The 22970-nt window shown below is 33.2% G+C and overlaps 3 protein-coding genes across 4 annotated transcripts; 2 read left to right on the top strand and 1 right to left on the bottom strand.

Annotated features, from left to right (window-relative positions):
* Positions 1-9472: 9472 nt before the first annotated feature.
* On the top strand, positions 9473-14633 carry LOC122587352 (U-box domain-containing protein 5-like). 2 transcript variants are annotated; one of them, XM_043759490.1, is made up of 5 exons: positions 9473-9719; positions 11636-11821; positions 11967-12074; positions 12457-13253; positions 13667-14633. In XM_043759490.1, exons 1-5 carry the CDS (start codon positions 9666-9668, stop codon positions 14406-14408), a joined length of 1887 nt encoding a protein of 628 aa, XP_043615425.1. In that variant the 5' UTR covers positions 9473-9665; the 3' UTR covers positions 14409-14633. The 2 variants fall into 2 exon arrangements, with proteins under 2 accessions (XP_043615425.1, XP_043615426.1); XM_043759491.1 differs by lacking the exon at positions 9473-9719 and having other exon boundaries at positions 11774-11821; positions 11913-12074.
* LOC122587353 (CBS domain-containing protein CBSX3, mitochondrial-like) lies at positions 14632-15827 on the bottom strand. Its single transcript, XM_043759492.1, has 5 exons — positions 15506-15827; positions 15307-15388; positions 15118-15191; positions 14974-15034; positions 14632-14896 (listed from the first exon to the last, which is right to left on the bottom strand). Exons 1-5 carry the CDS (start codon positions 15737-15739, stop codon positions 14754-14756), a joined length of 594 nt encoding a protein of 197 aa, XP_043615427.1. The 5' UTR covers positions 15740-15827; the 3' UTR covers positions 14632-14753.
* A 794-nt stretch (positions 15828-16621) lies between these two features.
* Positions 16622-18184, top strand: LOC122588256 (vegetative cell wall protein gp1-like). Its single transcript, XM_043760374.1, has one exon. The coding sequence runs from the start codon at positions 16622-16624 to the stop codon at positions 18182-18184; it is 1563 nt and encodes a 520-aa protein (XP_043616309.1).
* Positions 18185-22970: the final 4786 nt, after the last annotated feature.

The raw sequence follows: 22970 nt of genomic DNA on the forward strand, positions 1-22970 counted from the left end.
AATATTAAAAATAAATAATAATATAATAAAAATAATATGATTATATTATTTATATTAACAATATTCATTATTTTCATATAATATTATTGTAAATATACAAAAATAATAATATTATAACTATACAAAAATAGTAATAGTATAAATGACATAATAATATTAATATTATATTATCCATATTATTATTTATTATTTTTATATAATATTATTAAAAATCTATAAGAATAATAATAGTTTAAAGATATAAAAATATTAATAATATAAATAATATAATAATAATAATATTTATTATTTATTAGTTTATATAATATTTTTATAAATATATAAAATAATAATAATATAAATATATAAAAAGGTTAATAATATATGTTATTTAAAGGCATTTTGGTAAATTTTGTAAACATTCCATCCATTTTGTGATGGAATCTTGAATTCCATGATTTAGAGAATTTGAAGGAAAGTTTGCAATTCCGATTCCATCAACTCTTCCAACCAAACATGGTAAAGTGTGGAATTTAAATTCCAATTCCTATGAATTCTTGAGAATTCCGTGAACCAAATGCCCCGTTAATTTCAAAAGATCGATTGATATTAGAAATTAGGTATTTTACCCGCGCAATGCGCGAGTTATTACAATTATTGTCCAATATTATTTAAAAATAAAAGTTTAGGTATACGTGTATTGATGATTAGTTCATGTTGTTCTATGTTTTGTTACATCACCATTTTGTAGATCATTCTGAATTATACAAAATTCATAAGATTAAAAAAAAAAAAAACATTAACAACAATTACTTGTATTTCGATTTTTTTTGTCTTTAATCCTATGAGTGGTAAACAACTATCGCTTGTAAATTACGAATGGTGATGCAACTAGCAAAACAAAGTTTCAAATTATAACAAATCATTCTCATCCTTTACTCATATAAAATGTAAAAAATCAATTTTTTTGAAATGTGTCGATCATTTGCTCGCAACAGGAGATCTAGCTTATGTTGTCTTAACTAGGTCCACGCTAGAGAGTCATCTCACTCTCAATACCTAATAAGAGGATAAACACCCAACTAAACCGCCCGAATGCACGACATTTAATTGGGATAAACTCTGCCTCATTTGCAGGACTCAAACCTACTTCACTAAAGGACTTTATTGTGAAATTCCCTCAAATGTTCTTCCCATGTCTCAAACTCGAGACCTCCAACATATAAAACTGGTGCTCAACTACTGAGCTATAATAAAAGGTACAAATATATTGTATCATTTAGAAGGCAATACCTTGTATCATTTAAAACATATAATAATTTGATAACCATTAGGGTTTTGATCCAGTGGTTGGGGTATTTTTCCTTAAGGGATTTCATCTGGGGAGTCATGAGTTTAAACCCTGCAAAAAACATTTGGAGAGAGGACCTTTTGTAACGTTATACAAATCCAAGACATAGGAGACAAATGTATTAGCGCATTACCAGGATTCAAACTCGAGGTTGATACATCAACTCTAGGTGGTGTTGCTCGTTATTTGACGTTCAAATTAATACATAAAAACTCGATAAACAAATACATATTTTGGATAATTTAATTTTGTAGACAGTATTAACAATTAACACTTCAAATATATAATTTTCTAGAATCTTGAGATTTCATCATATAACTTCCAAGAATGTAGCGTTTTATATGCCATATACGTACGGTTTCTTTTTTCTTTTTTTAATAACTAACAAGATTTTCTTTTTTAATTTTGTATTATATAGATTCATTTATTTAATTAATACTTGCTATTTCTAACTTTAAAAGTTTTGTATTTAATATTTAATTTGATTAAATTAGATAGAGATTGTCAAAAATATATATATAAAAATGCCACATAATGTTTCAATAACGAATTGCATTTTTGGTTCGTGTGTTATCACACCATTTGCAACTTTGATACAAACATGTGAAAAATGGCAAAACGTATCCCTGTAATATCACACCGGTTGCAATTTTGGTCCAAAAGTAATGTGCCGTTAGAATTCAACCGTTAAAACCCCATGTGCGTCTCACGTGCGGGGTAGTTGAGTCATTTACACCCTTCCACCCACATATATACCAGAAACCACCCCCAAATTTACTTCAATCGCGATTTCATCCCAAATGAGTTTTGGTTGTTGCTTTTCCCATAATCCCAGCCAACAAAAACAAAAACTAGATGAAATAACAATAAATAAAACTTAAAACTAATGAAAATGGGGCATGTTGCATGAAAATGGAAATGGGGTACGACTGTTGAGTGTTGTGATTGGTGAATGATCAACAACGTAAAATTATCAATTTTGAGAATGTGGTGCTCTTCACGCCATACGCAAACGCTAAACAAATACACAGATCTACATCGTCATCATCCAACTTACGACAGAAATAACTAGCAAAATTGAAACCACCACCACCAAAAGCATCAGAACTGAAACCACCACCACACCCGATTTATGTGGTGGGGGTTGGTGTGTTTTTCGATTAGAATCCCAAAACCTTGTGCTTTTTTTTTTATTTGCTGCTGCTTTTGCTACTCTTCAGATCCACCGCTACAGCCTCCCTTCAAATCCACCACCGTCGCAGTCGCCCTTCAAATCCACACCGCCACTGCCCTTTGGGATTTGTGATGGTCGGAATTTGGTGGTAATGATGGTCGGGTTATATATACATAACCCTTGAATAATTAATTCATAAAAAGATATAATAGCCTTGTGGATTTGTTTGATGGATTGAAATGCAATTTGGAAAATGAAAATGATGGAGGAGTTTTGGTTTTACTTGTTTAGATCGAGACATTTATATAAGTAATTTGATGATGATAATATATGTTGCAAGAATAGTCATCGTTTAGACGAAAAGACAATATTGTCCATCACGTGCCTTTCACTTGATACATTTAACAGTTGAATTCTAACGGCAAGTTACTTTTAGACCAAAATTGCAACAGGTGTGATATCACAGGGATACATTTCGCCACTTTTCATATATTTGTATCAAAGTTGCAAATGGTGTGATAATACAAATTTAAACATTTTTACCTAATATACCTATAATACCTATATTTGTATCTCAAGAGATAATTTGAACAACCTAAATTACCCTTCTTCTTTATTCACTAATTTAAACATCTTTACCTAATATACCTATAATACCCTTGAATCTCAACCACTCATTTTTTTTCTCTCTTCTCCATAAATCAGTTTATTCCTCTAATTTATTCAAAATCTTTTATCTCAAAAACCGTATATCGATAAATTATAAAAATTGTATGGGTGTTCTTAAAATTTTATGCTCTTTTAAATGTGAGGGCGGAGCTCGTACATCTAAGGCATTTGGCTATCACACTCTATGACTTATCACCTCCTATGACCTATCACCCCACCATCTCACCGCCGCATTGCGCGGGTATTACTGCTCTCGTATTATAAAACATAGCTCTTTATTTTTGAATATATTGAAAAATATGTAATATTTTCACTTAGCACATTTAAAAATATTTTCACCTACACTACCCCCTTAATACTAATGATTAAATTACATTATCAATCATTTTTTTCTAAAATATCCCTATTAACCCTTTAAATCAATTAATTTTACATCAATTAATTACATCACTCGACGCCTCATTTACCACCAACGTCGCCCCCACCACTACATCGCATCCGCCACGACCACCACCGCATTGTGCGGGTAACTAACTAGTGTTATATAATTAGATTTCTTTTTGTCACAAAATGGAAAGCATAGTCAACCAATTAATTTCAATATTTTTTTTATATGTAGATTTTAATTTTTGAGAGTGACTAATGTAGTGTGTCTTTCTACTTAACTTAAGAGATAATGTCTCAATCAACAAATTTTTTTTTTTTTAACTGGCTAACACTTTTTATACGGATGCGTCTAACCACTAAAGCTAACATCTCAATAGCTCAATCTACAATTCTATATATATGCATTGCTCCTTATAATACGTATATAATAAAAAAACATAATCTATGTATATCCATTGCCGGCCGGCATGGACCCTAGCTTTTGAAAGAAATGTTTGTGGATTTCATTTTCTATAAAAGGGGAAGAGATAGCAAAGAAATCTAATTTTCCCTTGTCCCCTGAGCATCAAAGCCCCTAGCTTGCTATGACTAATGATTTAGTCTAATATTATCTTATAAAACGTTTTTTTTTTTTTTAAAAAAATGATTTGAAGTATCCAAAATACCCTCATTTTTATTCACTAATTTAAACATCTCTACCTAAATATACCTACAATAACCTTAAATCTCAACCACTTATTTTTTTCTCTCCTCAAATCTTAACCACTCATTTTTATCTTCCCCCATAAATCATTTTATTCCACTAGTTCATTCAAAATCTTTTATCTCAAAAACCGTACATCGATAAATTATAAAAGTTATATGAGTGTTCTTAAAATTTCATGCTCTTTCATTAGAGATGTCATTCGATATACTTTTGACGAATTTTTAAATTTAAGGGCGGAGTCCGTACGACTAAGACATTTGACTATCATACTCTAATACTCTATGACTTGACCTATCACCCCAACCATCTCACCGCCGTAACGCGTGAGCACTATCTCTCGTTTGTTACAATGTTGGATCGGTTATCATATTGTTTATCAAGTTCGTAGTAATTGCTGACAGCAATTTGCTGTGATATTGTCAGGCTCGTACTTATTTCGCATTTCGTAGCACTATGCTGGTTTTGTATAGCTAAAAGGTTTCTTTTTGTTATTGAATGATGTATATATATAACATGATTTAAACTACAATATTTTGTTTAACTAAAGGGATACCCGCATGGCCGCATATAAATTTATAATGCAACGACACACCAATAAAATGTTTCGAATTCTTGAACACGATGTTTTGACTTTGTCTCATCGGATTTATGTAATCGGAAGGTGGATGTATTTTTATCACTTAACTTCTTATTATATGTCTTTCATGGACAAAAAATATTATGTGTCTTTTTTCTTCTTCCAAAGCAAAACATACTCTACATACGAACAATATTGTTAATATATAGTAAAAGAAGTTGTTGTTAAATTGGTTTTTTATTTTTTATATTTTTCTAGAACGAAACTTGTTAAATTGTATAAGTTCATGTCAGTAAGAACTCGCTGTTAAAATATATAATATCATGTTGAACATATTTTTAATTTTTATAATTAATATAGAAATAAATTAAATGTTTTAATTATAAATATATAAAATAAATATTAATTAAGATTTAAACTACAAAGTTAAAATGATAATTGTGCGTCTCTCAATTTTATAGTTTTAAATTTTATAGTTTTTTCAAAAGAGATGAAGAACTTTTATTAAACAGGAACTAGAGGGATGTCCGTGTAATACGACGGTAGAGGAGGAGATGTGGTGGTGGCGGTGTCGATGGGTGGTGATGGTGCAACGACGACTAGTGGTGGTAGCAGTGAGGGCGAGTAATGTAGGTTATAAATTAACGTTAAAGTAATTGATGTAAAAAATAAGACTATAGTTATTTTAGAAGTTGATAAGTAGATGTTGTAAATTATTTTATTAATGATATTTTTGGGACATCATTAAAGAAGTAGATGTAGTAGTTTTGTTCAAGAATATATTTAGTTTTATCGGTCCATTATGATGTTAGTATAAATATAGATAGATACATATGTCAATGTCATATGTAATATAATACTCCGTATAAAGGAAAGTGAAAACAAGGTTGTTTCATATTTAAGTTTAGGTATGAAATTTCTCACAAATTATTTTTTTAAACCATAAAATTTATGAGGGTTATGTGATTTAATTATTATACAACAAACATTAAAAAAATTCATATGTAATGAGTTCTATATAGCTAAGTTTAGGTATAAGACAACGTTATATTCACTTTTTTCATAATACGAGTAATTAACAATTAACAAGCATTCTCTTTTTCCGCAATAGGCTTGCAATCTGAAATAAGCTTTTTTCCGCAACGTTGATCTGCGTTCTTTAACATGTCCGGAAATGTGACGATGGAATGAAATTAAAACCGCCAATCACCTGTTTGGTCAATAATGATCTTTGGCTGTTATTGTTTGGAACTTTATTAGGAATTAGTGGAATCTTTTTTACTCAACCTCAATGGACCTGGTCGGTTTATTTTGGCCTTAGTCACTGCAAAAGCTAATTAATTTGATGTATGTCACAATTCAAGCGGCTTAATTAACACATGGAGAAAACGAAACCAAACTTGCTTCAGCAATTAACAAACCTTCAAAGGCCGAGATCGTATTCGAAGAAATTGTACTGCTCTTTCTCGTTCAATTGTGATTCTAGTCATCGTAAACTTAGATGGCTAGCTAGATGCCTAGATTGGCCGTTAAATCCCTTAAGTTTCTAAATTACATATACATCATTCCTTCTTCTAGCATGTTGATAGTTCAGTAAAATTGTTATGCTTTAAAAATTTAAAAAATAACTAATACTAGTTAGAGACGGATCTAGAAAATCAAGTTGTCAGGGCAACAAAAAAATTCTTTAATAAACAATTTATAGATACTTGATCTAAACAATATAACAAAACCAACTTTTTATAGACACAATATTAACATCTATTTTATTAAAAGAAAAAAAAGTTAAAAAGCAACAAAACAATTCGTATATATTTTATATCTGTCTTTCAACTTTTGAAATCAAAAGTCTATATCTTCATCATGATGTGTTTATTAATTACGAGAGCAAGGTATCCGCGTGTTGCTGCGGTGATGGAGGTGATGACGGGGTGGTGATGTAATAGCGGTGGCGGTGATGGGGTGATATTGACCAAATTATACACATTTTGAATATTGATTTATTGGCAAATATCATTTACTTGGTTGTATTTTAAGTCCAATTTGGATGTTTTTCGTTACTTATTGGTTTGCGTAAGTATTTTGTAGGGTCATCATGCGATATTGGTATTTATGGAGCTAATTTGATGCTAAAATGAACAAAAGACGACTCAAAATGGTGATCAAGAAAGGTGATGTTCGGGTATAGTATATGGTTAAGTCGAGTTAAGATGGGGTGATCTACCTAACGGGTTACGCCCTTAGCCGTACTCCGCCTTTGAATTTAAAATTTCGTCGAAATTTTATCGAATGACCTCTTTAATAAAAAAACATGAAATTTTAAGAGCACCCATATAATTTTTTTAATTTATCGATGTACAGTTTTGAGATAAAAGATTTTGAATGAATTAAAGGAACAAAATGATTTATGAAGAAAAGAGAAAAAAAAAAGTGGTTGAGATCTGAGGAGAGGAAAGAAAATGAATGATTGATATTTACACTAAGAGTATTATAGTTATTTTAAGTAAATGTAAAATAGATAGAAAGGACATTTTGAGAAATTAAATGTTGAAACTTAAAATGTTAGACATGAACTATTTGCTTTATAATATAATATAGTATATATATATATATATATAGTATATATTTGCTTTATAATGTAGTAGGGGAATAATAATTTGAGACCAACTAAAAAAAGTCCAAAAAAGGACCATTGATTTTCGTAACTTACACACCACCATCATCATCTACTACGATATACAAGACTTTTTTGTAAAAACACCAAGACTTTCCGGCGACGGGCCCACCAGAAAATCATGTGTAAGTTAACTTACACATGTGTTACACATGTGTAAGTTAACTTACACATGATTTTCTGGTGGGCCCGTCGCCGGAAGTCTTGGTGTTTTTACAAAAAAGTCTTGTATATCGTAGTAGATTGACATGTGTAAGTTAACTTACACATGATTTTTTGGTGGGCCCGTCGCCGGAAAGTCTTGGTGTTTTTACAAAAAAGTCTTGTATATCGTAGTAGATGATGATGGTGTACAAAAATCAATGGTCTTAGTTGGTCCTAAAATAAGAGGTGGTCTCAAAATATCTCACCCCATAATGTAGTATATATATATGGGGTTGTCTCCCATATAAGCTTAGATGGGAAACCCCTCACATTTGGTTTTTATAATCATAAAAATCATGGGGGTCCATGTATTTATTTAAAATTCAAACAAGTATTATAATATTTGTATGCGAGAGGCTCTCCATCTAAGCTTAGATGGGGAACAACCCCATACTCACTTTTCCATATATATGTATATATATATAGATATAACATAGCAATACAACAATGCAAGAGAAACCACACAATGTAAATAGAGGCAATTTTACATTATTTTTAGTAGCTTTTACTATTTAGAACAAACGAGCCTGGTGCTCGCGCAATGTAGCGACAAGCCGACGATGATGGTGATGTGATAACGGCGATAGATGATGATAGTGGTGACAACGTCAATGGTGTAGGTAATTGATGTAAAAATGTTTTATAATATAAAGGAGATAGTAGAGATATTTTATAATATAAGTGACTACTGATTGTGTAATTTAATATTAAAGGTTGATAGTAATTAATTCATTAAGGATAGTTTGGTCAATTTACATGTCTTATATTTTCTAAATTTTCAACATGTGATTATAATTTTTATATATAGTAGTATAGATGAAAGTGATACAATATATTTTTGTATGTGTAAATGCATGAATATATCATAGGTTATTAATGAAGTATTAAATTCAAATGTGTAGTATAAAGGTGGACGGAGTGGGACGGGGAGCGAATAGGTACCGGTCTGGTACCTAAGGGAACACCGGCCCGTGGTACCGGTACCGGTTGAGTGGGGAGGGCTGTGCCCGGGTCTCTCACCACCTAGCTATTCGTTTTTCGACCGTTACTGGGGTGGGGAGGGGTGGGGAGGGGTGGTGAGGTGCTCCTATCATTAGGGAAGGGAGGGGAGGAGAAGAAAAATCGGGGAGAGGAAGAGAGGAGTGGGCAAGCCTCCCCCAGCCTAAGTGCTTTTAAATTGGGTTTCAAAATCTTGGCAGAGGGCATTCAACTTTTAGAGCGAGGGCACGAGACATATTACCAATGAAAGTTTATGTTTTCTTAGTATAAATTAACACAATCTTTTGAACTAATTGTTGTCACATAGGGGCCCCTGATTACAACATGGAATAGAAAATTCTTACATACAGTAGTATATTGACTCTCTACCCATTTAAGAAAAGAAAAAAAAATAGTTAAAAGATACCAACATGAAGAAAAATTGACAAATTGTTAAACGCGTTGGGATAGTTGACTCGGTACGTCTATTACAACTACTATTCAAGTCTTGATAAGATTTTTATCTAGTGACTGAAATATTCCATATTTATAGTGGTAGACTAGTTGTAAGTTAAATCAATGACTGCTATTCGAGTCTTCATAGGCCCCCCACAGTCCCATTCTTTCGATCTACTTCACCATTTTGACGTCATTATCTAGAACTTTGGTTGTTGGAGTCTTCTCATTGACTCGTATGATCACCTCTCTAGCTTTATTTATAAACACCTTGTGCTGTGTCCACTCAAATTTACAACAAACTTTTTTTTTTTTTTTTTGTCTATAGACTTCTGTTACTATATTTTTTTCATGGAGCTTCTAACTATTATTTTTGTACCAATTTCTTAGTGACTTGAGATCAAAGTCCTAGTCACGAAAGAGTAACTTATTAATTAGTTCTAGCTTTACTAAATTTAGTTTCTGTTGTGTATTAATGCAGGAGCAATTAGGAAAAGTTGTGTAAAAAATATGCAGAGTTATGATCTTGAAGTTGTGGAATATCCATATAAGAGTACATGGAAAGTAAGCATTCAATTCTTTCATTGTTTAGTAAAACTAGCCATTTAGCCCTTTTTTCTTTCTATTTTATGCCAAACACCACATTTGTTTCACAAATTATTGATTTCACGGGTCGGGCTGCAAATAAGATGATAGTCAAACTCGGTTCATTTTAAAAGGTTAATTTGAGTAGACCTTACACAAGTTCGAGAAAACAAGTATATCACCCCAGCACAGCCAGAGAGGAAAGGAAATGAGGGAGTAACCGTAGTCATAGTGGGCCAGTAGGGTACCGTAGGCGGACCATTTGCTGTTTTTTTTTTTTCGAAAGAGAACGGTAAGAGGATTTTATAAGAATTAGCAAGTTATTTGTAATTTTGTATATAACGGCAGCAATGTGGCGAAGCCAATAATCTATGCGAGTGAATGATTTTTGTTGAAAGATTGTGAAAAGAGATAAAAGATTGGGGTAAAAAAGGAATGGAAAGATTGAAAACAGAAATTAAGTGAAAGCTGAATTAAAATGCTCTTATTCCACAATTTTTTTCTAAATACATCCCTCAAGGTATAATGATTTATGTCCAGTGTACAATCATTTAACCCATAATTATTAAGTTTATTTTGGAAAAAAAAAAGTAGAAATAGATATGTACCCTTTTATAATTGTAAAAGTAATTACAAATCAACTATTAAATTTAAAGAAGATATGTCCTTGAGCTATAGCTCAATATTTGAAAGATCATTCCCTTGTATGAGATCTTGTGTTCAAGCCTTATGAGGACATTGAAATCAAATCTCTTTATGAGGACTTGACTTGGGTATACAGGTTCAAATCTGAGGGGACTAGGTTTACCCCTATTAATCTTCGTGCTTTTAGACGAATTAATAGGGGGTTTTCTCTCAATTGGGTATTTGAAATAGACATATCTATTTCGAGGGAGTTCTTTAGCTCAGATCCGGTTAAGACAACTTATGCTAAATCACCCGCTGTCGAATAGTGACACAAAATTTCCATCAAAATTCACCTTTTATAATTTTTTTTAAAGAATATATGGTTGATATTAAATCTAAAATTTAAAAGAATTAAGATTAAGATTAATGAGTATGTTAACACTAGCAGGACCATTTTTGCAACAACTTCTCTCTCATAACTTCACTTCCATCCAAATAAATGAATAATGCATCACAATAATTGATGATGACAATCATGACATCATATTTTTCATTTACTTAGAAGCCCTTGAACTTTTTCTGTTAATCTCATTTAAGCCATCTAGTTATAAAAGGGGATGCGACACGAACTAGTTATAAAAGCTTTTGATTTTATAAGCTATTAAGGGATAAAAAAAACATGATTAAATATTAAATATACCAAATAACTGATTCAACCAAAATAAAATGATTATTAAGGTTTTCAAATAACCGAAACAATTGATTATGCGCCATAACCAATTAGTAATTAAGTCATAGTAAGAGTGGTCAATTAGCAAGCCCCCCATTTGACCTTAGGAAATGAGTAGTTAACTCGGTTAGCCCGAGTCATTCAGTTAGACCTGAGCAGGTGATCCTGTGGCTCAGTTAGAACATGTGGAGATGGACTATCGTTGGAGAGGAGGATTGTTGGGTGTAAAGACGTACACGTTCCACGTACATAAACACACCATTTTTTTAGTGTGTGCTCGTGGGCTGGTTCCTTTATTACCAATCGGTTTTAGAGTGGAATCTCATTGGGTTTATACTTCATATGGTTCACATTGTCCCATTAACATATTAATGGTCACACATTTTGGATCAGACAATGCAGTTTTTATAGTTCTTTGTTCGAATCTTATAATTAAGTTCCGAACTAAGTACAACCCATATATATGTTCATTGTACATTTGACTTGTTATTGTGAAATATAAATCGAGTTTTAGCTTATATTTAATTGACTTGAACAGGTTCATGGTTTGGCATGCTCAGAAGTTAAGAAAATTATCGACAAAATCACAAACATATTTACAGCACTTGAGTCTGCCCGCCCACGTTGCAAATCAGGATTACAAGCATTGTGCTCATTACACAAATGCATGGAAAATTGCAACTTACTTCTTCGTCATTGTTCTGAGTCCAGCAAACTTTATTTGGTAAATACTACACTATACTATTTCAGTATGTTGTGTTTAAGGTAGCAATATTTTGCACATTATTGTTAATGTTTCTGAAAATTTTCTGTAGGTAATGATAACCTTTTGTTGATTCAATAACACATGTCAATAAACTTGTTTCCAGGCAATCAGTGGAGAAAAAATTATTTTGAGGTGTGAAAGAATTCGTAATTCTTTAGAATCATGTTTGAGCCAACTTCAAAACATGGTTGAACCAACATTGGCTGCTCAGGTTTGTTGTTCTGCATTGCATATGATTTTACGACCATTTTTATTTCTTATATTTCAAATGGGTAAGAACAAATATTTAGTTAAAAAGGAAAGGTGCCTGATAGGTCTAATGGGCTAAAAGTTGCCCGTATAAAAGCTAAAATATCATAATTTTCACGATGTTCAAAATGCTATAATATTTTAGCTTTGAAAGATACCCATTAGCTATAATAAAAACTGGACAATGTGTTTCGGGTCAAACCCAACCCACCCAAGTCCCAACCAATACAAAAGTTACCCATTTGACCCATACATGTTTTGACACATCACCCATCCTACTTGTGCTGCTCCATTTTTCAATATTTTTCTAATCGTTTTGATTTCAATTTTTGCTGTTTTTGCAGATATCCAATATCGTAGGTTATATAGATACCATAACCTTTTCCTTGGATTCCTCAGAAGAAGCAGCAGGTAGAGTTTTACTGGCTTTACTCCATCAAGACATAGCAGCATCAAAAGATGTTAATCAAGGGGAACTAAAGGCTTTCAAGTATGCAGCTGTTAGACTACATATAACATCCCAGTTAGCTCTCTTGATAGAAAGCCGTTCCATAAGAAAGCTATTAAGCAAGGTTTGTGATACCGACCCTGCAAAAAGGAAAATCTTAAGCTATTTGTTGTATCTAGTGAGAAAATATGGAAATTCAGTCAAAACACAAGAAATAGAAGGCATTGAAGGCGGCGACGATATTTTTGATTCACTCAAACTACCTATGAAATTCAAAAACCGTCACATTAAAACACTTTCATCTGCTAGCTCGGTACCCAGCTTTAACACTTCTCTTGGGGATCTTAATCTTAATGTAGACGATATTTCATTTATATCTTCTGATGCTGGCACTGAAGATGGTTTTGGCGAGAATCAAGAAAATTCTAAGGGATTTAAGTGTTGTCCCATTACTGACAATGGGCCAAACTTGTTTATACTTGGAAATCTTTCTGCGCTTCCATGGACATCCAGGCGTAAAGCAGTGGAAGATGTGAAAAGCCAGTTGCAGGATGAGCAACAATCTCATAATTACATATCTACCAGTTACGTTAAACCCATTTTCAAGTTTTTGAAAGAAGCTCATCGATTAGGCGAGTCAGGAGCAAAAAGACATGGAGCTGAGTTGCTCTTAATGTTCTTGAAAGAATGCAGGTACTGCTTCTTATCTTTTTAGTTAATCTTTTACTTTATATGGTCTGATGGTCATGCATAGATATACAATTTGCGCTTTTAGGCTGCAAATTTTCGATTGATATGAATTCCATCTATTTAAGCAGATTTACCATGTGCATAGAAAAGACTTCACACTTGATATTGATAGTCCTAACTGCTTAAAGCATAAATTAGTGTTCTTTTAGGAAGGAAACTTGGAAGGGGGGCTGGGTAACGGGTCAGAAGTATTAATATCTTATTTTCATGAATCTTAGAAACTTAATGTCTTACATATTATTTATTCCGTACACTTGTTTTTTATCTGTGTAAAATTCATGATCAACAATACTCCATGTTAATTATTATATTTTTGGGAAAGGTTTGATATTTGGATTCTTGATGACATTATATAGAACTGGTGTGCCACCTTTACCAAAAGATGCCATTTTCGACTTATATTCATTTCTGGATTCTGAAATTGCGGAAGAAGTGTTACTAATATTGGAAGTGCTCTCCTCCCAGCAACATTACACTTCTGAAATAGTGAAATCTGGCATTCTGTTGTTTGTCTTAGAACTCATCAGAAACCCGAAGAGCATACACCACAATGTGGCCATGAGGGTACTTTGTAATATGTCGGCTCACACTGATCTAGGACACCACCTGATATACCTAGGGTTTATTGAAGATCTCATGCCCTTTTTGGACGACCTCTTGCTGACGGGCTACTGTGTCAAAATCTTTAAAAATTTGTGCTCCATTGAAGAAGCCGCGGCTCATTTTGTTGAAGATGAAAATTGTATTGTGTCCATTGGAGAGCTTCTAGAAGTCGGTAAGGATGAAGAACAGGAGCATGCCCTTGATATCCTACTCATGTTATATTACCAACGTGATGAGGTGCGTGAAATTTTGATGCAGGATAGCATCATTTCATCTTTGGTTAACTTATCAGGAAATGGGAGTAGTAAGGGCAAGTTGATTTCGGTTGAGTTACTCCAGCTATTAAATAATGTCCCTGATGACCATTCTCAAGTATGTAGCTTCTCAAATACCCCACAAAGCACAAATGGTGGCTCTAAAACGAATAACTCATGTTCTAAATCACCGGGATTGTTTTTTAGGATAAAAGCGAAATTTAGAAAATCAGTAAGGTAGCTTTTTCTCTTGGTGAAGATTAGACTCTAGTAATTGTAGGATTGTGCATTTTTATAATCTTTCTATTCTTCTGGCCCTTAGTGGACCTTGTGTTGGTGGTAGCCTCATACCCTGTTCTTTCTTTTTGTGGCAATGTCTGATTTATAGGCTTTTTTGGGTCTCCTTCCTCTGTAATGTATTTTTTAGTTTGAGAATGACACAAATTCATAGTAATGTATCGTTTTATTTCTCAAGGTACAGAACAAAGGTCTACAACAAGAAATGATCAAGTGTCTATTGTCCTACCATTGTTGCTATTATTGGGTGTTTAATAAAAATATACAAACAGTTAGTTTTATTTGGAGACTAGTAGTAGTCGCCTTTGATGAAGTCGTTCAATTTATTCAATTCATTGCTTTGTTGATCCACTACAGCTCTTACAACATCAACAATAGAAATCATCCCAACTATTCGTCCGTCTATTACTGGAATGTGTCGTATATGGTTTTCTGAGATCATTAAACCACTTATGAGTGCCCTTTGATCAAGATTTTAAAAGTAAAAAACATAAGTTATAATCATCTACCTGACATTAGTCGCATTGCTTGATACACATTTGTATCAGATGTCACTGTTACCAGCTTGTTCTGTTGAAGTTAATTATATGTTTACGGATTCATATCATTAATGGTATGCATGATAGTTAGAAAATCGTACATAAATTCCTAACCTGGTTTGTCATGATTTCCCCGACTTTGGTGGATTTTAGTGATCTGTCCTTGACAATTACCTTCTGCATGTAATCTAAACATCATTGTCAATGACAAATTCATTATGTCCTAAAATCATTCTCTAATCTATCATAGGAATGGTGTTCATTTAACTCGTAATGAGTGCAATATATAGTGCACGTTTTAACCTCTTTCAGTAATGATTCCTGCAATCATATGCTCATCTCCAGGCTTTAGAACCACTAAAGATCCAATATTGTTTAGAGCCATCTGTGAAATGATCACAAGCAGTATGATAGATTAAAAAAATTTAGACTTCTAAACTTTATTTGTAGAGAAAAATGATTGCAAAAACGGATGGAAACCCCGTTAATATGGGTATCATACTTGCTTTGCCGCATCATAGACTGTGTCGTCACTCCTGCACCAGAGCCAGGATCCAACTTTTTCATCTTCTTTTGTCATCAAAACTTCAGAAACTGTAGTATTTTCCAAACCCTTTTGATGCATTAGTTGGGATTCTATACTCGTTGCATTCTCTGTGTACTTTTTCAGTTGCTGCAAGACTGGTATACGAAATGTTTCCTGACAAGATTTTATAGCTCTTGCAATAACTTGCATCTTGAATATCAAAATGAGAGCTTTTGCGCCTTATATCCTGTACTATTTAGAACCAGGCTTTCTATGATATTAGAAGTCTAAAAAGGCAAACGAGTAGATGAAAAAGAAGGTTTACCTTATGAGCAAGACAGGTTGAGTATGTTGATCCATAGTCCTATTTGTACTTTGAAGATATATGGATGTAAGCAATCTTTCTTTTTGGTACAAATGTTTTTAAGAATACAGTTTAGTGTTCTTTTCTTGTATCAGCAAGTCAAAGAAAAGGATTGCAAACCTTTCTTTGCAATGATACTTGCTTCAACATGTGGTCACCTCCAATGCTGCAATCGCTATAATGACTTCTATGTTAGGCCTCAAGAGTCGTACCATGAGGCTTGCACGAAATGTTTTTATTTTTTGTTTTTGATGATATTGTATCGTAAACAATATGGCCTTTCTGCAACAATACAGGCTTAGGCATACATGATTTTAATAATTTTACATTTTAATTTGCCAAGAGTTTTAGGACAGCATATTCTTGGATTGTCTCCTGATACACACATGGAACCTTAGAGTGTTTCACACCAAAGAGAATGTTATTAAAATGATGTGATTAACAAGTAGTAATGAATGGCTTACAAGTCGCTAAAACATCATCAAAGGTTGTTAACTTCTTTAAAAGTGATACTAGACTTGCAAAGTAGGGAAAAATAGCATCATAAACTAACCCCTAAGAAAAGCTATGTAAAACTAGATTAATTCATGACCTTTCTAATGTATCATTCTTGTATTTATAACAATTCCTTTTCATCATTTTATGATATCACACAACTCTTATCTGACCTTGAATCCATTTTCTTATCTTATTTTTATTTTTTGAGCATATTTCAATAGTGAAAAACCATGGCTGACAAAAAACCTTCAGGCTTCCGTTTTCGCCTTCCTTGGTTGCCAAAACCAGCACTAACAACTAGTCCTGCTGTTTCTCCTGAGCCACCGTCCCAACCAACACGCTCTGCTCCGCCTACCCAACCACCACGCACCACCACTCAAACCTCTGCTCAACGACCACCATTTCGGCCTCCTGGGAAAGCACCAGCACCGGCAGCACAACCAACAGTAGCTACGCCGGCACCAGCATCACCAAGACAATCCCCACCACAGTCAGTTTCACCGCCACAACCACCACCACCACCATCTGTTCCAGCTAAGTCACCAGTGATCAAATCTCCAATTGCTAAAAGTGTTGGAATCCAGCCTACAAAAGAAATTGAAGCCACCACCGAAACCACACCAGCTCTTGAAACCCCGGGTTTGGCTACCCCACCTCAAAGATCACCACTCAGGTCACCTAGGCGAGCTCAATCCCCACCTAGTCCCCCGCAAACTCCACCACCATTCATTCTAACAGAGTCCTCACCACCCGAATCTCCAATGGCTAAAACTATTGAAACTGTCGCAGCCCAGCCTGCAAAAGATTCTCAAACCCTCACCGAAACCATGCCAACTAGGGAGATGCCAGGTCCAGCAACCACTCATCAAAGATCACCACTCGGACCACCTAAGCAAGGTCAACCACAGCCCGGTCATCCTCAAACTCCACCACCATCAAAACCCGATTCACAACCGTCTTCCCCATCACGCTTGCATACTCCACCACAACCCAACTCTCAAGATTTATTGCCATCTCATATGGTGGCTCAACCCAATGTCCCAACCAGCCCCTCCTCATTGTCCCCTGAACCCACAAGAACACGAGCCACCACTCACCCGCTGTCCACTCCTCCTAAATCCCCATCTAGATCACCATCACCTACCACTAAAATCACTAGTGAATTTGCAGTAATCAAAAGGCCAACTAAAACATCAGACGAAAAGTTTCCAAACGATTCAAATCTGAAAGGCCCAGAAACCGAAGCCATGAATCTACATAAATTTGAAACAAAATCTCAAAAAGCAAAACCAACAAGCACAACACGACTTCCCCTGCACAGAGAGATCAAAGACGACATTTCACAGCTCATTAACAAAATACTAGCAACAAGCTTGCCAAAGCAACATATAGATGAAAAACATGCAAGTATCATCACACTTGCTGGCGAAAACAATGGTGCATCAATGCATTTAGCTTCAGATAGTTCAATAAAACCAGATTCAAAACTTGGTGATCATTATAATAATCAGGAAACTACTAAAGCAATTCTAAATAGCAATGCTCAAGGAGTCAACAACTCAATGATGTTCAACAGTTCTGCTACTGAAAGGAATCCAGGTGTTCATCTACGTATCTCGCGTGATTTACCAAATATTAATGATTCGGATATGAGTGATACTGATTCAATGGAGATGCAAAGGGCTGAAGTTAACCTTATTCCACCACAGAAACTTGTCTACAATCCGGCATTCGGAATTGATGATGATCTTGAAATATCTGTGAGCACTGGCAATGAAATTAAAGTTTTATGATTTGAGAAAATGTAACAACATTATTACGTACTTAATATATATGTTGCAAGAAAATAAGGATGATATACGATGCTTGACCATCCATGAAATTTAAGCTTTTCTATCTTGTTTGTCTATGTATTTGATTATGAGTCAATTAATGTTTTTCTTCTCTTTTCAAACTATACGAGAGTAAGTACCCGCGCGTTGCGGCGGTGAGATGGTGGGGTGATAGCTAGGTCAGAGAGTGTGATAGTTAAATGCCTACGGCCTCCGCCCTCGGATTTAAAAATTCGTCGAAAATATATCGAATGACATCTCTAATGAAAGAGCATGAAATTTTAAGAACACCCATACAATTTTTATAATTTATCGACATATGATTTTTGAGATAAAAGATTATGAATGAATTGGAGGAATAAATGATTTATGGAGGAGAGAGAAAAAAGATGATTGGTTGAGATTTGAGGAGAGAGAAAAGGTATTATGGTTATTTTAGATAAATATAGAATAGATGAGAGGGGTATTTTGGGGATGTACTTAAAATCAATATTGAAAATTTCAACTCAATGTTGAAAATCTGGAAGGAATCTGCTTTATAATATAGTATAGATTTACATTCTCATTCAATTCACTTATGATAAGGTTGATAGATATGAGAAAACCTTACTGAGAATTTTGCTGATAAAAATATAAGAATCAAAACTATCTATACTCCCTATATATAAACAAACTACTCTTCTCCAAATTAAACACTCTACCTTTAAATTTCTTATTTTACCCTTTTAATTTACACTACCACCAAACACTTTAATCCTGAAATATCGAAAATACCCGTTTGAAAATCTTACGCCCAATTTGTCTCCCTTCCCTTCCCTAAAGCTACTCACATATTATACAAAAAAACACACCTATACATCCCCCAGAACAAAACACACACATACATCCCCTCAGAACCGCCTCCCTCTAAAACACACATAGCCACCGCTCCCCAAAACCGTCGTCGTCTCCGTCGTCTAAAACACACATAGCCATAGGTACGGTGATCTGGAAATCGCGCGGGTACCGCTAATTAACCAACGTTTTTTCCTATGCTCCACCGCATCGCGCAGGTATAAGGCTAGTTTGATAACATGTAGCTAACTTGAATCTTGCTTAAATTACTGAAAAGTTATACGAAAATGCAGATAAGATGACCAAATAGTGTTTACAATTTAAAAAGGCAAAATAAACGTGTTGGGTTTACGTATCCAAATAAATAAACTTTTAGTGTATGTTAAATATAGGTTGATTTAATTATTTTTTTATTAAAATTTTTTTTTTTTAAAATAAAGTAATTAGATGGAACCCTATCTCATGTACGTAAATTATACAAGTAGTTATAGCTTCCAAAATCTTTTAAAATATGCATTCCATCGTAGTTATAGCTTTCAAAATCGTTTAAAATATGCATTCCATCGTCGTAAATATTATCTTATCTATAGTGTATTATCATCTCTATCTCTATTACATTATAAAACATTTATTCCCTACACTTTTTTTCTAACTTTTCAACAATGTACACATAATAATGCATAATATACAATACATCTATATACATCTCAACCACTCATTTTTCTCTCTCATCAAATCTCAACCACTCATTTTTCACTCTAATCCATAAATCATTTTATTCATCTAATTCATTCAAAATCTTTTATCTCAAAAACCGTACATCGATAAATTATAAAATTTATATGGGTGTTTTTAAAATTTCATGTTCTTTCATTAGAGATGTCATTCGATATACTTTTGACGATTTTGTAAATTCGAGACGGAGTCCGTACGGCTAAGACATTTGGCTATCACACTCTATGTCATATAACCTCCTATGACCAATCACACTCTATGACAATATCACCCTCACCATCTTACCTCCGCAACGCGCAGGTACTTTGTCTCGTAAACTAAATAAGGTTTCAACTTCCAACTTTCAATTTCAACAATGTATACACAATAATGCATGATGTACCACAACTTTCAACTTTCATTTTCATCTTTCTCCTCAAATCCCAACCACTCATTTTTTTTCTTTTTCCTCCATAAATCATTTTATTCCCTTAATTCATTCAAAATCTTTTATCTCAAAAACCGTACATCGATAAATCATAAAAATTATATAGGTGTTCTTAAAATTTCATGTTCTTTCATTAGAGATGTCATTCAACATACTTTCGACGGATTTTTAAATCCGATAGCGGAGCCTGTACGGCTAAGACATTTGGCTATGACACTCTAAGACCTATCACCTCCTATGACCTATCACCCTTACCATCTCACCGCCGCTAACTACACGACCGTCGCAACGCGCGGATAACGTTCTAGTTCATAATACATCGCAAAAAGTCTTCCATAATGTTTGGACAAGTCTTACAACATTTAGTTGAGATAAAATCTTATCCCCTCAACAAGACTTGAATCTGGGTTTTGTATAACTAAGAGACTTGTATGAGATATCTTGTACCACTGGGATATTTGCTCGTTGGTTGCTTATTCGTAGATTTTTCAATCAACATGTAAAATTAAATGTTATAATTAACCGTTCGAAAAGATTTAAGGGTAAAAATGACAATTTCTTATTGTCAATATATATCTTTCCATTCACAATCATACTGGTATCATATATCTTGACATGTTAAAGAAGAAAAAGTCGTTAATTGATAGATTATGCATACCATCTTTGCTCTAATTTCGTAACAACCCTAGTATGTATAGTCACGTTGTAGAACTCGTGACTCGGAATCGGATCGGTGGGGGTAGTGGGGTCACGAGTTTTTAAAAACTCAGATCGGAATCAAAGAGAACCCGGATCGGGTTTTTATATAAAAAACTTATACGAGTAGTTTTTAAAATTAAATGGAATAAACTTTAAACATAATTGTTTAAAAACTTTAATATAATATTTTAAAGTTCAAACTTCATTCATTATAAACATAAACATAAAGTAATTTAAGATTTTTTTATTTATTTAAAAAAACAAAAAAAAATTATCTTTTTCTTAACAAAGTTGACCCAAATTTTGACCCGATCCGGCCAATTTTCGACCGATCAAGGCGAGTTTGACCGAGTTTTACAAGCGACCAAGTCGTTGACTGAGTTTTCAGACGATTCTAGCTAACTCGACCCTTTTTTAATCCCCGATTCATATTCCGATTTCGTGTTCTCGGCCGAGTCAGCTGAGTTTACAGACACTGAATAAGACTCGTTGAAGTTTGTAACAATTAAAACAAGACTTTTTACTATTTACGCTTATTCGCTTTTAAGATAAGTTATTTAAATATTGGAAGAGAAGTTACATCGATGTGACAATGACTTTATATGTACAACAAACATATTACTCGTAAATAATAAGGTGTACCATTTTTATAATCAAGTTGTCAAAAAGTTACAAAAATGATCCCTATGTTTGATGGGAGTAATATGGAAATAAAACCATTTCTCTCGATGTTTTTATTATTTAAATATTCAATTGGCATATAACGTCATAAAGATCTTATCATATAATGGTAAAATCTTGCATGTATCTTAAACAACCAGATGTTGATCATGAATCTTAAAAGTATTCGAAGGAAAAACCTAAAAATTTGTCATCCTTAAAGATCGAACTAAAAACTTTGAATAAAACTAAAAATATTTCTGACTAGCTGAATTTACTATCATTAGTAACCCTTTAAAATCAACTAAAAGAAGAGCTTCATTCTTATTTAGTAAAGTTATCAATGAAAACATGTATCGTCCAAAAGAAAAAGAGATTTATGAAAAGAAAAAAATTTTAATTTGATTTTTCCTATTATTTTCAAAGTGTGGATGAGTTTTTTTTTTTTTACCCTTTGTCTTAGAATTATTTAGTTCTATTTCTCAATGGAAAAATTGAAATCCTGGGAAATTGATTTGGTTGTCTTTCATTTCTTTTACTTTGGTGGAGAAATGTGATTTTAATTTTATTTAACATTTTATTCATTTATAAGAAACAAGTTGATAATATAATCTCTAAATAGAAGGCATGTACTTTGACATTTTAGTTTAACCTTCTTGGCCATTTGATTCATCCATTAGACAATTCGAGTTTGAACAAATAGCATATTGTCTAATTATTTATTAATCAACTCCTTTGAAAATGTTGTTGTTTCATATGCTCGATTATCACCTTAAAAATTTTTGTTCGAGTTTTTTATGAAAGATTAGTAGTTTGTTTCATAGAGTCTACTTAAAAGGCATTAAGCAAACAGAGCGATTAGAGAAGATATCATTTATCATGTTGCAAGTTAAATTTCAAAAAGATTTTCTTAGTTTTTTTTTTTTTATAAATAATTTATTGTATTATTATTGGTTGGTACCACATAAACTAAAAAATTAAAAAATTAGTATATACAGTAGTTCTGAGTTCATGGATTGGACATTATATCATTAAAAAAGCCACCAATATCGAAGACCTATCATCTATCTCTATTTCATTATACATACATATATTTATAATTATAATATAATTATATTTAGGGGAATGATTAATCTAGGGTGAATTATTTTAGGACAACCTCTTATTTTAGTACCAATTAGGACATGTGTTTTTTGTAACTTACACATCACCATCATCATCTACTACGATATACAAGACTTTTTTGTAAAAACACTAAGACTTTCCGGCGACAAGCCCACCGAAAAATCATGTGTAAGTTAATTTATACATGTGTAAATTAACTTACACATGATTTTTCGGCGACGCGGTGGCCGAAAAATCATGGTGGTGGTTGGAGATGATCATAGTGGT

The sequence above is a fragment of the Erigeron canadensis genome, chromosome 2 (assembly GCF_010389155.1).
Source record: "Erigeron canadensis isolate Cc75 chromosome 2, C_canadensis_v1, whole genome shotgun sequence".
In the NCBI taxonomy this organism is placed as follows: domain Eukaryota; kingdom Viridiplantae; phylum Streptophyta; class Magnoliopsida; order Asterales; family Asteraceae; genus Erigeron; species Erigeron canadensis.

Excerpts from the sequence above, each read along its gene's own strand:
- LOC122587352 (XM_043759490.1), top strand. The coding sequence starts at position 9,666 with ATGCAGAGTTATGATCTTGAAGTTGTGGAATATCCATATAAGAGTACA. Across the intron at positions 9,720-11,635 it reads CATATAAGAGTACATGGAAA|GTTCATGGTTTGGCATGCTC; the intron begins GTAAGCATTCAA and ends TGACTTGAACAG. Across the intron at positions 12,075-12,456 it reads AACCAACATTGGCTGCTCAG|ATATCCAATATCGTAGGTTA; the intron begins GTTTGTTGTTCT and ends CTGTTTTTGCAG.
- LOC122587353 (XM_043759492.1), bottom strand. The coding sequence starts at position 15,739 with ATGCAAGTTATTGCAAGAGCTATAAAATCTTGTCAGGAAACATTTCGT. Across the intron at positions 15,389-15,505 it reads TCTATGATGCGGCAAAGCAA|ATGGCTCTAAACAATATTGG; the intron begins GTATGATACCCA and ends ATCATTTCACAG. Across the intron at positions 15,035-15,117 it reads GGGAAATCATGACAAACCAG|AACAAGCTGGTAACAGTGAC; the intron begins GTTAGGAATTTA and ends TAACTTCAACAG.
- LOC122588256 (XM_043760374.1), top strand. The coding sequence starts at position 16,622 with ATGGCTGACAAAAAACCTTCAGGCTTCCGTTTTCGCCTTCCTTGGTTG.